Source organism: Salvelinus namaycush, chromosome 42 (genome assembly GCF_016432855.1).
Source record: "Salvelinus namaycush isolate Seneca chromosome 42, SaNama_1.0, whole genome shotgun sequence".
NCBI classification, from domain to species: Eukaryota; Metazoa; Chordata; class Actinopteri; order Salmoniformes; family Salmonidae; genus Salvelinus; species Salvelinus namaycush.
In genome coordinates this window covers 1,545,872-1,560,921 of record NC_052348.1, presented here as the reverse complement: position 1 = coordinate 1,560,921, position 15,050 = coordinate 1,545,872, and the positions used below count along the sequence as shown (strand labels likewise).

The window sequence follows — 15,050 nt, the reverse complement described above, 5'->3', positions numbered from 1 at the left end:
GAGACAAATGGGTTCAGACCTGCCGATTTATGAATTGAGACCAGAAAAGGGTAGGGGACGCTCCAGGGTCTTGCACAGAAACCTGCTCATGCCCTGTGACCACTTACCTTTTGAGACACAACCAGAAATGACCAAAGATGACAAAAGTCAGAAAAAAAAGGAGACATCAGCCTGCATCACATCCTCTAGATTCTGATGACAGCGGGGATGAATATGACCTTCATCATGAGCCGCTACAGGTTCCCACATCTCCTACAGTACCTGAGGAGAGGAATGCTGAACCAGCGAGAGAGTGGGAACACAGGCCCCCACCAGTGAAACAGACAGTTGCGGTGCCAGTCCCTGATACGCTACCAGCACAGCCTCTTGTTGAAAAGCGGCTGGAGGAGACAACAACAGTTCAAGACCTGCCTGCTGAGGAGATGAACTTGCCTGCTGAAAATTTGCCTGATGATCGTCCACCAAGTGCCTTTCCTTCATTAACTGATGCTGCTGAACCTGAGGAACCAGCCTACCAGCTGCCACAAAGAGAGAGACAGCCTCCAAGACGTATCACCTATGATCAGCTTGGTATCCCTTCCTGCTACAGTATCCAGCCACAGTTGTTCCCTGTCTACTCTGCACCAGGACTGGTTCCATGGCTGCCATCACTACAGCAATGTTACTTTCAGCCACCTTACATGTATGGGCTTCAGCAAACATGAGGCTACAGAGTTGACATGTTTGACCATGAACTACTGACTGATTTCACGGACTGTCACAAGAGACAATTTGCAGACTATGCATTTAGATCATTAAAATTGATGGACTGTTGATCAATAGTATGAGAAAGGACTGTTTATGTTATACAGCTGGTCAACAGATATGGACTGTGAATAACTTGTTAGTTATATTTGAACTGTGACCCTTGACCTCTGCTCAAGTACTACCTTACAGAAGAGGATTTTCGAGGTCCAGTGCATACAGACTGTTGAAGAAGACAATGTTGGTAATGTTGGGACAACATTTATTTTGTCGGGGAGAGTGTGACAGGTTAAAGGAAATACTAATAGCCTGTTATACATTAAACAGTATTAGTAAATTCATAGTATGTGAGGATCTTAAAACATCTAAGGTTAAGAAGATCATGCACTCAGTATTAGTTGATAGATTGATAACATTTATATAATTGTGTTCAAATCCGTCAAGCATACAAAGGGTACGAATTGTGAGAGGAATGTGTAAACGTTATGTTGATTACTTTATGTTGTCGTGGGTAAAGGTGTTAATCTGTGATCTACTAAATGCTCTTAATCTATGAGCCTGAGATCGATTGCTCTGGTCTCCACTCAAGTTCACGGAGAATTCACGGTCTTTTTCTCATTGCACTAAAAGTTCAATGAGTAAACATTCCGTATCACAATTGTGATTCTTTCTCCCCTTTTTCAGGTACGTTATTGATGATAAAAAAAGAGTAATTTAAATGTAATAACTCGCTAACATGTCAAGAGTGTTTTAAGGTTTGTCTTAGTAACATATTGAGGAAGTTAGTTAAGTTTGCAGAGAGTAATATGAGCCGTGCTCGGTTGCAGCTAGCTTCGTACTGCTAGGTACTGCTACGTAGCTGCCATTTTATGTCGATTGTGAATGAACAGGTGCGTTGTTAATAAGATATTTTGCGGCGTTATTTGTGTAATGGTTTTTCAAACACTTTGTTGCCTGTTGATAAATTGAGTTATGGTTTACTGAGTTAAAGCTTTGTGCTTGACAGTTATATTGAAAATAGTATTTGTTTCAGTGATGTACAGTGTATACTGTTGTGACTTGAATAAGCCTTGTACCCTACAAAACTATCTATTTCCTGTAGATCTGTTATTCTGTAAAATGTGTTACTTATGTAAAATGATTGCACTAAAAGTTCAATGAGTAAACATTCCGTATCACAATTGTGATTCTTTCTCCCCTTTTTCAGGGGTGTAACAAGGGCACATTGTTGGAGATAAAACAGTGCATATCATTATTTTGCTAGCTAACGAGCAACTGCTAAGCAACATGTTGCAAGAGGAAGAAGCTGGCGGGATTTCAGGGTTTGCGACTTCAAGTTCAACGGGCTCTGGCCGTTGGATTTTTGTTTTAGAATCCGTCTCTCACAGTTGAAGTGTACCTATGATAAAAATTACAGACCTCTACATGCTTTGTAAGTAGGAAAACCTGCAAAATCGGCAGTGTATCAAAATACTTGTCCTCCCCAATGTATGTAGGACATGCGAGGGTTAGGTTAGTAAACATGCTGGAGCTAGAACCTCGTTGTCGTGCGTCCTTATTTTAGATCATACTACACTAAACACAAATGCTTCATTTGTAAATGATGGAGTCTTGGAGTGTGCCCCTGGCTATCCTTAAATAAAAAAATATATTAAAAAAGTGCCGTCTGGATTGCTTAATATAAGGAATTTGAAAGGATTTATACATTTACTTTTGATACTTAAGTATATTTAAAACAATCCTTTTAGACTTTTACTCAAGTAGTATTTAAGTGGGTGACTTTCACTTGATTCATTTTCTATGAAGGTATCTTTACTTTTACTCAAGTATGACAATTGGGTACTTTTTTCCACCACTACACAATGGACATGTAAATACCACAGAATGTTGACACAGCATCAACAAGAATAATTAGTAGGGACACCTAATAAAGAACAAAACAATTTTATTTACAGGATCACGTTAAACCAAACACGTTACATCGACAATGACAAAGTCCACGTAGTGACGAAAGTCAACCAAAACTCCACCAGTAGGTGATAAATAGCTAACACAAAAGTGTTCACAATGTACAGAATTGAATCTATTGATTTATGATTACATGTCTTAAATTGGTAAGGCCCTGTGCTACTGTTATCACTGTGAAACACTGTAAGTTATACGCACGCTGCTTATCACTGTTCATATGGCGCTTGTAAATGTACATGAAGTGCATGACTACATGAAACCCTTTTCAATCTGAGCAAACAGGATTCTCCAAGTGTATGTTTCTTCAATTTGGAATGTATTACTATAAAGGATTTTAAATTCAATATGTTGGGTTGTGTAGATGTAAGCATTCATGATAAGAGCATAGACAGAACCTTGACATTAAGCTTAAACAATACCGTTCAGTACAGGCTGGGTTCACATACCCAGATTAAGCCTATTCAAAAGGAACTTCTGATGCCATGAATAAACTTAATCTGGGTCCATGAAACTGGCCCATAAAATCATAAAACTTTAGAAGTTATGCAGAAATACTTTGTACCACATGCATAAGCATCACATTACAACTTTATAAGCACTACACGAACATTCATAATATCTTATGCCAATGTTAAATCACTACACTGCATACGTCAACTGGGAGTTTGTTGCATACTGTATGCTGCCATTAGCACGTAGTGTTTGTGAAGCTGTTATGACTGATTGCACTGTGGTATATCCTTATTCAGGGCCCTTTGCAATTAAGTGTTATCAAATCAGTTAATCTGGACGACTGCAACGCAAAAAGGCCTACCATTTGATAGAGGCACTATTAGTTATACATTAAACTTCAACATTGTCTTCAGTAACATAAATATACAATGGACGACTGACATCACAACAGTTTTTTTTCTTTACGTATTTTCTCGTATCAAACCATATCTTAATGAATAACAACACTATCAACAAAAAAAATGGGATTGAATGATAAATACAGTAGCAGCTAAAACGCATCATGACAACACGTAATGAAATACATGACGCAAATATAGTATTTCTTTACATTCTTTCATAAAGGCTTAGAACATTCTATTGGCACACTCCAGCAACACTACACCAGACATACCTCGTTAGAAATATGTCAGAATGTCGACACGTTATAGGACAACCTGTCCCTAATCTTAGACAATACGTCATTATAATGACACAAGAGTAATATGTCATCGTAAGTGATATACAAGTAATAAATCAGATTAGGTGAGACATAACTGCAATGGTTGAATACATCATTATAGTGACATAAGTCATGTCACTAAGTGATATACATATAAAATTAAGCTTAAGTGGCATATAACTACAGTGTTTTAACGTCACTATCTTTACATATTCTGGTAAGACCATGTTGACTTCATGTCTGGGGTAAGGAAACATCGGCGGTATCCTCACAGAATGGCAATATTAAACTGAATCTAGCCTGATTTCACTAATATATGCATTTACATCACTATCAAATCGACTGGTCACATTATAGCTCGTTTCAAAACAAACAAAAGTGCGTGTCATGAGAAAAACATCTAGAAATGTCTTTGATCAAAGTTATAATGATCTTACTATCTTTTGATTAACCGACTCGTTGCCGTTTGGTATCATGCTCAAGAATTAAACTAAAGAACTACATTTCATCACTTGTGATGCAACCTGTCACAGCGATGCAACCCCATTGATATATGAACGCTGTCGAATGTGACTTGTTGTGTATACAGTTTGTTACCTTACCACCGGCAAAAAGCAGGCTGTTTTTTTTTCCTTCCCCCCCTTCACACAGCTGTTATTTTCATGTTATCTTTAAGTCAAGCTGAGGGCCACAGGTGGGTAGTCTGTCATCTGGAGAAAAAATAATAATACAACACTTCACCGTCTACAAGGGCCTTGGGGGGCCAAGGTGAGACCGGTGCCTCAGGCTTTGAATTATTTTTGCTCCCTGAGGGAGTTTGCAGGAGACCCCCTATCAGACAGTCGTGGAACCTGAGCTATGGCACGTAATGTCTTTATACTGCACTGGACTGTTGGGTATAACACAGCTCGCTCTCATTGGTCAGGGGAAGAAATACCCTAAACCAAACGTGGTTGGTCTCTTGGCGTGTCGAGTCAAACAAGACAAAAGGCTGAAGAGAAGCCTGGTGCTAGTGCCAGCACTTGATTTAAACCCTGAAGGATCACACACACACACACACACATATATATATAGTATATACACATACATATATATATATAGTAGGCGCACGCAAGCACACATACCCACACCCAGGGAAGAAATACCACCCCTTACTGGAAGTGATGGGATCAACCCTCTTTCACGATGGCATCCATCTAATTGATGGCCCAAGGTTTTACCTAACATCTAGATTCTAAACACTGTGGTCATATAAACCCTGCACTGTGGATGCACACACACACACTGTGATCATGACAACTCTGCTCCGTGGGCACACGCACGCACAAGCACATCTAAACACCTCATTGTGGGCATTTTGTTCAAAGCTACAGTACTATATGTAAGTGCAATGCAGGAAGTGACGCACTTGTCAATGGGAATATGAAGGCAAAAGAAAAGTAGTAGTACAAACTGTCATCTGCTATTTGAATTCCATTCCACAACAGTTTTTTCCTGCAATTGTTTTCTTATTGGAAAGCGTGCATAACCACAAAGCTACTCAAACATAGAAAAATATGGATACTGCTTTAAAACATTAGCAGTAAAAAAGATTTACGCTGTACTAAGCATTCAGATTCAGATCAATGACGCCGCTTTAAATAAACAATTAGCTAGTTATTTATGTGCAAATTTGTGTATTCGTTAGTTAGCTTTTTTGCCAATGGTGACCTAACGTTGACCATGTAGGAGGAAAAACAACGTGCATAAACACTAACACAACACGGAAATCACTAAGTGTCTATAGAGGTTACAATTGGGGCATAATGGAGGTATCAGGTATGAAGGTATGACCCAGATACAGACCACGTTGAATAAACAATAGTTTAATATTCCAACAGGGGAAGGCAACAGACAGGTCAAGGCAGGTAGGGGTCAGTAAACCGGAGGTGGGGCAACGGTACCGGGCGGCAGGCAGAATCAGGGTAAGGCAGAGGTCGGTAATCCAGAAGGGGGGCAAAGGTACAGGTCGGCAGGCAGGCAGGCAGGCTCAGGGTCAGGCAGGCGGGCTCGGAGTCAGGACAGGCAAGGGTCAAAAGCAGGAGGGCGAGAAAAGAGAGACTGGAAAAAGCAGGATCTGAGACACAAAATGCTGGTTGACTTGAACAAACAAGACGAACTGGCAACAGACAGAGAACACAGGTATAAATACACAGGGGATAATGGGGAAGATGGGCGACACCTGGAGGGCGGTGGAGACGATCACAACGACAGGTGAAACAGATCAGGGTGTGACAGGAGGGATAGACGGGATACTTTGGTCATTCTATACATGACGTAACTACATGACATAAGACTTTGTAGAATCTAGTAGAATCTGTAGTGCTCATGAAGACTATACGTATGCCATATGAAGCCTTTATAAATTGTAGTTTGTTTAAACTGGGACCAGTCATTCTATACATTACGTAAGACTACAGCTAAAAACCACTGCTATATAGGTCGCTCCCCAAAATGTATTCTCTCTGGTATCTAGCAGGCATATATCTAAAAGTGCTGTAATTTCTAAATGGTTCACTCGATAGGGATGAATATACCCTCACATTAAAGCTGACAGTCTGCACGTCCAAAGTGCTGGTGTACAGAGCCAAAAACAACAAAGAAAATTGTCACTGTCCCAATACTTTTGGAGCTGAGTGTACAAAACATCAAGAACACCTTCCGAACATCCCTGTAGAATGCGTTCAACACCTTGAGACACTGGCTGTCGAACGCATTCTACAGGGATGCTGGCCCATGTTGACTCCAATGCTTCAAGTTGACTGGATGTCCTTTGGGTGGTGGACCGTTCTTGATACACACAGGAAACGTTGAGCATGAAAAACCCAGCAGCGTTGCAGTTCTTGACACAAACCAGTGGGCCTGGTAGCTACTATCATACCCCATTCAAAGGCACTTAAATCTTTTGTCTTGCCCATTCACCCTCTGAATGGCACACACACACAATCCATGTCTCAATTGTCTCAAGGCTTAAAAATCCTTCTTTAACCGGTCTCCTCCCCTTCATCTACACTGATTGAAGTGGATTTAATAAGGGATCATAGCTTTCAACTGGATTCACCTGGTCAGTCTATGTCATGGAAAGAGCAGGTGTTCATAATGTTTTGAAAACACTCAGTAGCCATTGCATTCAGGATGTTACTTGGCCAGGCATTTTTTGTATATTTTTTCGTATGCATGTTTTTATATACAGTACACTCAGTATTACAGACCGTACAACAATATGATATCTGATGGTTATATTCGACAATTAATTCCTGCTTCTCATCTAAAATGTGTTTTCTGCCATCTTCTCTGAACTCTTTGAAAAGTGTGTGTTTGCATGTGTTTGTATTGACAGGGACAGCATGTCTTGTATGCATGTTTGCAATGTCTACCTGTTTTTGCATGTACTGTACACAGTATAAGTTACCACTCTATACATGCCAGTGTGTTTGCGCATGCCTGACAGTGTTTGTCTGCTTTCTTGTATGCCCTCCTTTAGGAGAAGTCCTCAGCCTCAGCATTGGGGGCGCAGCCTGCCTTAGCCCCGTTCCTATTGCAACCAAGCCCGTTTTCTACTCTAGGCTTGACGTAGCTCTTCTTCCTGGCCTGGTTCTGGTTGTTTGTTCTGTCTACAGGGTCATACACCACTACCATGGCGGTATCCATGCGAGACAAGGTGTACATGCTGCTCTGGCGGGCCGGGTGGAGGCGCGTGGCCCTCAGCTCCAGCTCGTCATAGCTGGACACCTGGACAAAGGGGCACCAGCGGAACGCCTGCTTGAAGCCAGCCCGGAACCTGGGGGGAAGAAGGGGCGAATAGAGAGGGGGGCAGGGGTGTGAATGACATGTGATTTTACAAACGGGGTAGTGTTCAAGGGCACGCTGTTGTGAAATGTTTTCCAACGGAAAACTAAAATCTGTGGTCCTATTGGACGAGTTAAAGTAGCACAGTACCTGTCACTACGTTTCCAAAACATTTTCCACCTACTGAACACAATCCAGGTTTTCATAGGATGATCTGATTTTCATAAGGCAGGAGTAAACAAATTACATACCAATGTATACAGTGCGGTGAGGTTGAAGAGAGAGTTGTATAATGACATAAAACACGAAAGCACACAGACAAACAAACAATTAAACAGGAAACTAAATATAAATCGACTGCAACACACACAGCCCTGTGTTCTCCATCAATTTAAAGTCAGCTAATGACCCAGATAATAAACAACAAATACATACTTAATACAGTACATAAATAAATACATCAAATATTTTTTTAAATAATAGAATAGAGTCCTGTCCAGGGGTATACTTCAAGCTGCCTCACTCTACCGAAACAGGAGATAGGCTCCTGCCCTATTGGCCATTTTGGCTCGGACAAGGCTTACTTAATAATAGCCAAGAAAGATTTAATGATGTTGTTTTTATATATACACATCATGAAGGGGGCAAATCAACCACACAGCACATCCTTCCTGAACAGGCCGATTGTGTTGATGGTAAGAATGCTATATGTGCTTTAGATAATTGCCTGCGTGTACCTAAGTGCACTGGGGAGCTTCATTCACAAACTAGCATTCATCAACACTCAGACTCCGGATTCAGAGCACTGAAGCTCCTTCAAGGGAGGTCTTGCTCTGTATTTCATTTGGTTATGAGATTTCTGAGGCCGGGCAAAGGAAAGACTAAGGCACAGAGCTTGTCTAGATGGATATACAATTGCCATGCTCTTTTCATGGCATTAGGATGAATTAACCATGGAAATACAGCTACGTGTGTTTGTGTGTGTGTACACGAGGTGACGCTGAGAGGGTCTTATGGGACTACATCTTGATGTCATACCTCCAGGTTCTGTACCTGCATTGTTCCTGTTTGCAGAAAGAATGAGTCACACAGGTACTGAGTGGTTTAAAGAACAATGTTCAAAAAGCATACAATGGTAACCAATTTAAATCATGCTTTGATTTCCAGGTCTCTTCAGCATTTCTTAACGATGTCCTGGAAGTAGCTTTACTTTCAATCCTCAGTCCTAAAATGTTTTTTTGTTTTTTTTGCATTTTCAAGAGTGCATGAAAATCACAAAAGGACATGTTATCAGGATTGCCATGGCCTGGACCTTTGTTGAAGCACATGTCTCTTGTGCTGTGTTTGGAGGATTACCGGATATTCAAAGCTTCGACATTCTAATGCACCTTAGTTGTTTTTTAAGGATTGTTATGAACCTATACAGAGGCAGGCCAACAGCATAAATATAATTTCCATGCCCTTTCCAACCATCGACTATGAAAATATAGCTACATGGGTATGTGTGTGTGCGCACATATACCTACGTTTGCATGCACATGTGGGTGTATGTACCTCTGCCCGTGCCTGCTCCCATTTCTGCTTGCCTGCCTGTGTGCACGTGTGTATTCTCCTTACCTGCTGTTGAGGCAGCAGTAGATGATGGGGTTGTACATGGTGGAGCTCATGGCCAGCCACAGCACTGACAGGTAGACCTGCTGGATGGACTTCCACCTCATCAGAGCCTTGTTGAGGCCCGTCACGATGAAGTAGACGTGGTACGGCAGCCAGCAGAGGGCGAAGGTCACCACCACGATGATCATCATCTTGACCACCTGGAGGTGAGGGAGGTGTGAGGTAACATTTAGTTCAATTCTCGTTCAACCCCGTGAGGCGAGCTGTCTGGACACTGTGTGGCTACTGCTGATAAAACAGACACTCGATCAGCCAGACAAATGATGCTAATTAGTCTGTAAAGTGCACTCTGCAGTTATTATTCTGTGGAGAGCAGAGAGAGCTGTCTCTCCTTCATTTGGAGAAGGGAAATTAAGCTTTAGCCTGTGGTTTCCTTCTTCCAGTGTGTGTGTGTGTGTGTGTGTGCTTTAATGAGCCTGGTAGGAGCTCTGACTAGCTGGAGTGTATATGAGTAAACTTATAGGCTACAATGATCAAAGATAATAGGCCAGGGTTAGGGAAGAAGTGCATCAGAGAGAAAAAGCCCTGTCTGTGTGTCTGCTCTTCGCACTTTTCAAAACTAAATGTATGTTACTGTAGATATAGATATATAAATAAATAAGTGGTGGTTAGATATCTTGCTTAAAAACGTTTCTCAGGGTCGATACTCTTCACAGCAAGGGGTGATCTTTTCTCCAGGTGGGCGTCAGATCCGACAGGCAGGAGATAATAACAGAGCTTCTTTATGGGAGTGTGCGTGCACGCGCATGCGTCTGTGACCACCGCGGAAAGACTGCTATGATTGCACATCTCTCTTCTCCTCAAAAAGGACCTGTGGCCCCGAAGATTAAAGAAACGGAGGCTGACCTTTCGGCCTACCGAGAGACTGGCAGGAAAGATCTTAGCTACCCTTTGAATCCCCAGGACATGGCTTCTCTTCTGAAGAGAGAGCTTGGACTTGTCCCAAATGGCACCATATTCCCTATATAGTGCACTACTTTTGACCAGAGCCCTATGGGTTAGGTTAAATAGGTAGCAATTTGGGACAAAGCCCTTAGCTTTGTGTAGGTAGACTGCACAATGGTGTGGTTGCTAGATGGTGGTAGGAGTTGTTATCGCAAAAGCAAAATATGGTCATGCTCAAGGTTGAATAGACTTGTTCAAAAACTGATTAACATCAAGGAAAATCTACACCTAAAGACTTACTGGATCAGTAAGTGTACGGTACAAAAGCAGTAATGTCACTGTCAAATTAAAAATAATACTGAAAACTGTTGAATATTGAAAGATAGGTAGATTTCCTGAATAAAGCAATCTTCCCACGTCCTGTAGCATTGTGGATACAGGTAGCGTACACAGTGACAGGTGTGGTCTGTCGGTCTCTGGACGAGCATGGGAAAAGAGTTGGCTGTCTTCAACAGAAGGGCTTTTCTTAAAGGCTCAGAAGAGCAAAGTTCAGAGTGTGCCACACAACTGAGCCCAGACAGGCAGAGAGCAAAAAGTGAAGGAAAACCACCCGGAGAGAACTAAAATACAATCCAAATTTTCCTCATCTCTATTTGGAAAACCACCCGGAGAGAACTAAAATACAATCCAAATTTTCCTCATCTCTATTTCTGGCAGCCAATATGGAGTGACAAAAGTTCACGGATGCCTGCACAATAATTGAAACAAGGCAAGACAATCTTATATTTCTCATGTCCATGATGTGAAATAGTACTTGTTTTCTTTCTGTCCTTGATTGAGCTTGTGTGGCTTGATGGAGCCATTGGAACCAATGCAAACGCTACCCTACCTGGCACTCTCGGCAATGCCAAACTAAACTCTCAAAGTATTTCAGTGAAAACAAATACTATTCAAACCCAGGTCTGGCTGGCATATCAACGGTATTGTACCTAAGGACAGTACATGGAATGTGTTGTTTCCAGTGTTTCTTGGAAGGATAAGGAAGCAATACTAGCATACCTAGTAAAATGCCAGTCACTGCCCGCGGCTACATGTGGTCACGTCTTATAATAACCAACAGAAACAATGGTCATGTAGTCAACATGTCACAGACAAATGTGGTGTCCCAAATGGCACCCTATTCCCTTGAAAGTGCACTACTTCTGACCAGTTGAGGACAGCAAATGAGACAGTCGATAAGTCAGGGTTTTTAAGTGTTAGTAAGATAAGCGGACAACAGCCATTTTCAATTACTTATCTCAGATACAGGAAAATAATCACATCAGATTTTTCCAGGACAATCGGTCTTTGTAATCTGAAAGAAATGTTACTCCTAGCAAATAGCAGCAACACACTCCTTAAAGAAGTGTTTACACTTAAATATTTACATTTACATTTACGTCATTTAGCAGACGCTCTTATCCAGAGCGACTTACAAGTACATACATTCATACTTTTTTTGTACTGGCCCCCCGTGGGAAACGAACCCACAACCCTGCCGTTGCAAGCGCCATGCTCTACCAACTGAGCCACACGGGGCTCAGATATCTCAAATATCAGGAAATATAGATACAGACTCAATTATTTTCTCCTTTTCCATGTCAGTAAGCAGAGATACAAATGGAGGATGGTTGTTCTCTGACAAGGAGAAAGGACATTTACTTGCTTGAGGACACTTGTGGCTAAAATGAACGGACATCAACAAAACAAAAGCCTGTGGCATGGGAGAAAACTAGAGAGGTCACAGAATGTGTTAGTAACACTACTGCTGGGCTGGTTAGCTGGAGCAATATGGATTCTGTCTGTTACGTGGGTTTGGTTCCCTGTTAATAATCTGTACACTATGAAAATAAAGAGCTATGGGATGTATAGACCACTGGGTAAAAAAGACAGACACAGTCACAGCAACAAACACATGCGAGCGCACACTCACAAATACGCGAGAATGCATACTAATGTGCACGCACGAGGACACACACAGCAGCTCAAAACGAAACGGAAAGTACAGTATAACCCAGAACCAGCTGAATGAACCGTCATTCATCACAATGACTATCCTAGTAAAAAGCAAATGACCTGGCATCTCGCTCAACACTCGAGCACACACATTGAAGAGCAGGGGAGCTAGAGACTCAAAAACAAGTGAGGAGAAATACAACCTAAAAGCCTGCGGAGCGATCAAGAATGGATCATGTATGCATTCATTCAAAGGGAGAGCAGTGGGACATATTTACTCATAAGTGCCACTTGCCGTAGGGTGGCAGGGAAGGAGCGATGGGTGCCGCAGAAAGAGTAACTGTCTGATTAGGTAGGTGATGAGGTGGGTTGATTATGCCTCATTTTTGCACTCCCCATTTACGCAATCTGAAGCAACCGCCTGCTGTCAGCAATCATTAGTGTTGGTGGTGACTCGGTTACCCATGATCCCTCGCAGGCACGCACACACACACTCCCCCATACAGGGTTCTGACAACCTGGTGGTTTTGGTTTTTCTCTCTGCTAGACCTGGGTTCAAATAGTATTTGTTTACTTTCAAATAAAGCATTTCAGGTGCACTTGTTTGAGCTTGAGCCTTGTTCAATGGAACCAATGAAGTAGTCCCAAACACCGCCCATCTCATGGCACTCCAACTATGATTCAACCAGTACGTGCCCAGTGGGTTTCTTCTAATGGCCTCTCGCTGCCTCCGGAACTCAGATGAAAATGTTCGGAAATAGTGTTTAATGGTCCGTTTATCCATGCAATTCTCTCTGAAAAAAAAAGACTTCGGTTTTAGGGTCCACTGAGGGTCCACTTTTAGTTTTAGGGTCCACTTTACCTGATTGCGAGGTAAAACACAAACACCAACCTCATCACTGTAAGCTGGGCAAGTTAAAGGGTGTTTTTAAACCTCAAAAGGAGTCTCTGTTGAGATGAGCACTTTCCAGGCCGTCTTATGTAGAGTTTAGAAAACTCTTAAGAGAGGAATGTTCAGTGCAGTGCATGTTCATGCTTTTATTTCCTTTGCATATAAGAACTAAGATAATTGAATTTAATAACCACTAAGAAAATAAATGGCCAACTCATTCCCTGAGGCCTTCAATAGCAATTGACCGATTTTGTCTTTTTGGTTTTAAAGGCTCATTTGTTCAAAAAAATATAATAAACTGTACTGAAAAACGCTCTTTCAAAAACATATATGCAACTGATGTGAAAGACTGTACAGTACTTTCTGCTCTTCGAGGGACGTTGTGACAGACGTTTATGAATGTGGCATGCTGATTACAGCTTCAAGCAAATAGGAGAAGAGAAAAAAAGCATAGTTTAGAAAAACATACTGTATGTCAAACAAATGTACTGTTTTTAATGTGGGATCAATTCATTTCCTAGACAAGTCCTGGTGAGGACATGAAATCCTTCAAAAGCCCAAAACAAATACTGTATATTTAATTCACCCTGGCTCAACACAAAGAAGCTACAAATCCTTTGAATTCAGTCCTACAGAACACATACTGATTTGAATATACAGTCTACTCAAATAACCAGAGAATATACGAATACATATTTATACACCCAGAAGCTACACTAAATAAAGTGTCTATCCTTTAAAAAAAAAAAAAGATTCCTATTCTTGTCACTATTATGCCCTCAAGACCTCACATTTCACAATAACCACTTGGAAGCAGATAAAAAAAATCTGCTGATTTAAACTAACACCGGGGGAGAAACCTTGTGCTATCAATACTGAATGTTAATGATCATTTACATTTGTATAATGGTTATTGAATTATTCAGTAAGCGAGCTGAATGGTCTTGGTTAGACTAAAGGGAAACCGGAGTATGTAGAGCAACTGACAATGAGAGAGAAATGGCGAGAGAGGAAAAAAGAGATTCAGAAAGAGCATTTAAAAGTTTTGTGGTGGAAGCATCATTTTATGGGTATGCTTATCACCGGCCGGCAAAGTGAGTTTCAGGATCAAAAGAAAAATGAAAGGAGCAAAGCCCAGGGAAACAGTTAGAGGAAACCCTGCCTCAGTCTGAATACCTAATCATGGAATAACTGTATTTTTCAGTGGAACAATTACATACATTTTAATGCCAAAAACACACCAGAATGGCTTTCCAAGAGGTGTTGAGTGTTCCTAAATGATCCAGCCTCAATCCTGACTTAAATCTGCCTGAAAATCTGAGACAAGGCTAGACTATTGCTGTCCATTTTTTATTTATTCAACCTGTATTTAACTAGGCAAGTCAGTTATGATTCCCAACCACATGTACTGAGCAATGTTAACAAAACAATGGATATATGTAGGGTTGCACATTTTGGGGAATATTCAGAGGTGGAAACTTTCCGTGGGAATATATGGGAATTAACAGAAATGTGTAAATTAATATTAATACCATTTAAATGTAGATGTTTTTTGCATCAGAAACCTAAACCTTTTACCTTATCATAAGTAGAATAGAAATAAAAAAAACAATTTAGTTATTGCATCTCCATCCCAAAGCCCTTGCTTGAAAGTGTACTTCGCCAGACTGCCAAGAACTTTGCCCTCATCCAGGCCAAGGTGGCGAGACACGGTAGTGATGACACCATAGGCCTTGTTGATCTCTGCATCAGACAGGATGCTCTTGCCAGCATACTTGGGGTCCAACATGTACGCTGCGGCGTGTATGGGTTTCGGGCAGAAGTCTTCACGCTTTTTGATGTATTTCAGAACTGCAGTTTCCTCTGCTTGGAGAAACAGTGAAGTGGGCA

At 41.3% G+C, this 15,050-nt stretch overlaps 1 protein-coding gene across 1 annotated transcript in view; it reads right to left on the bottom strand.

Moving 5' to 3' along the window:
* Window positions 1–7,405: 7,405 nt before the first annotated feature.
* The window catches only part of LOC120034709 (neuromedin-K receptor-like), a 36,315-nt gene continuing 28,670 nt past the window's right edge, over window positions 7,406–15,050 (bottom strand). The window contains exons 4-5 of the mRNA XM_038981316.1: window positions 9,332–9,528; window positions 7,406–7,706 (exon numbers count right to left, since the gene is read on the bottom strand). Coding sequence (XP_038837244.1) covers window positions 7,406–7,706; window positions 9,332–9,528 — 498 coding nt within the window. The remainder of the gene's footprint in view (window positions 7,707–9,331; window positions 9,529–15,050) is intronic.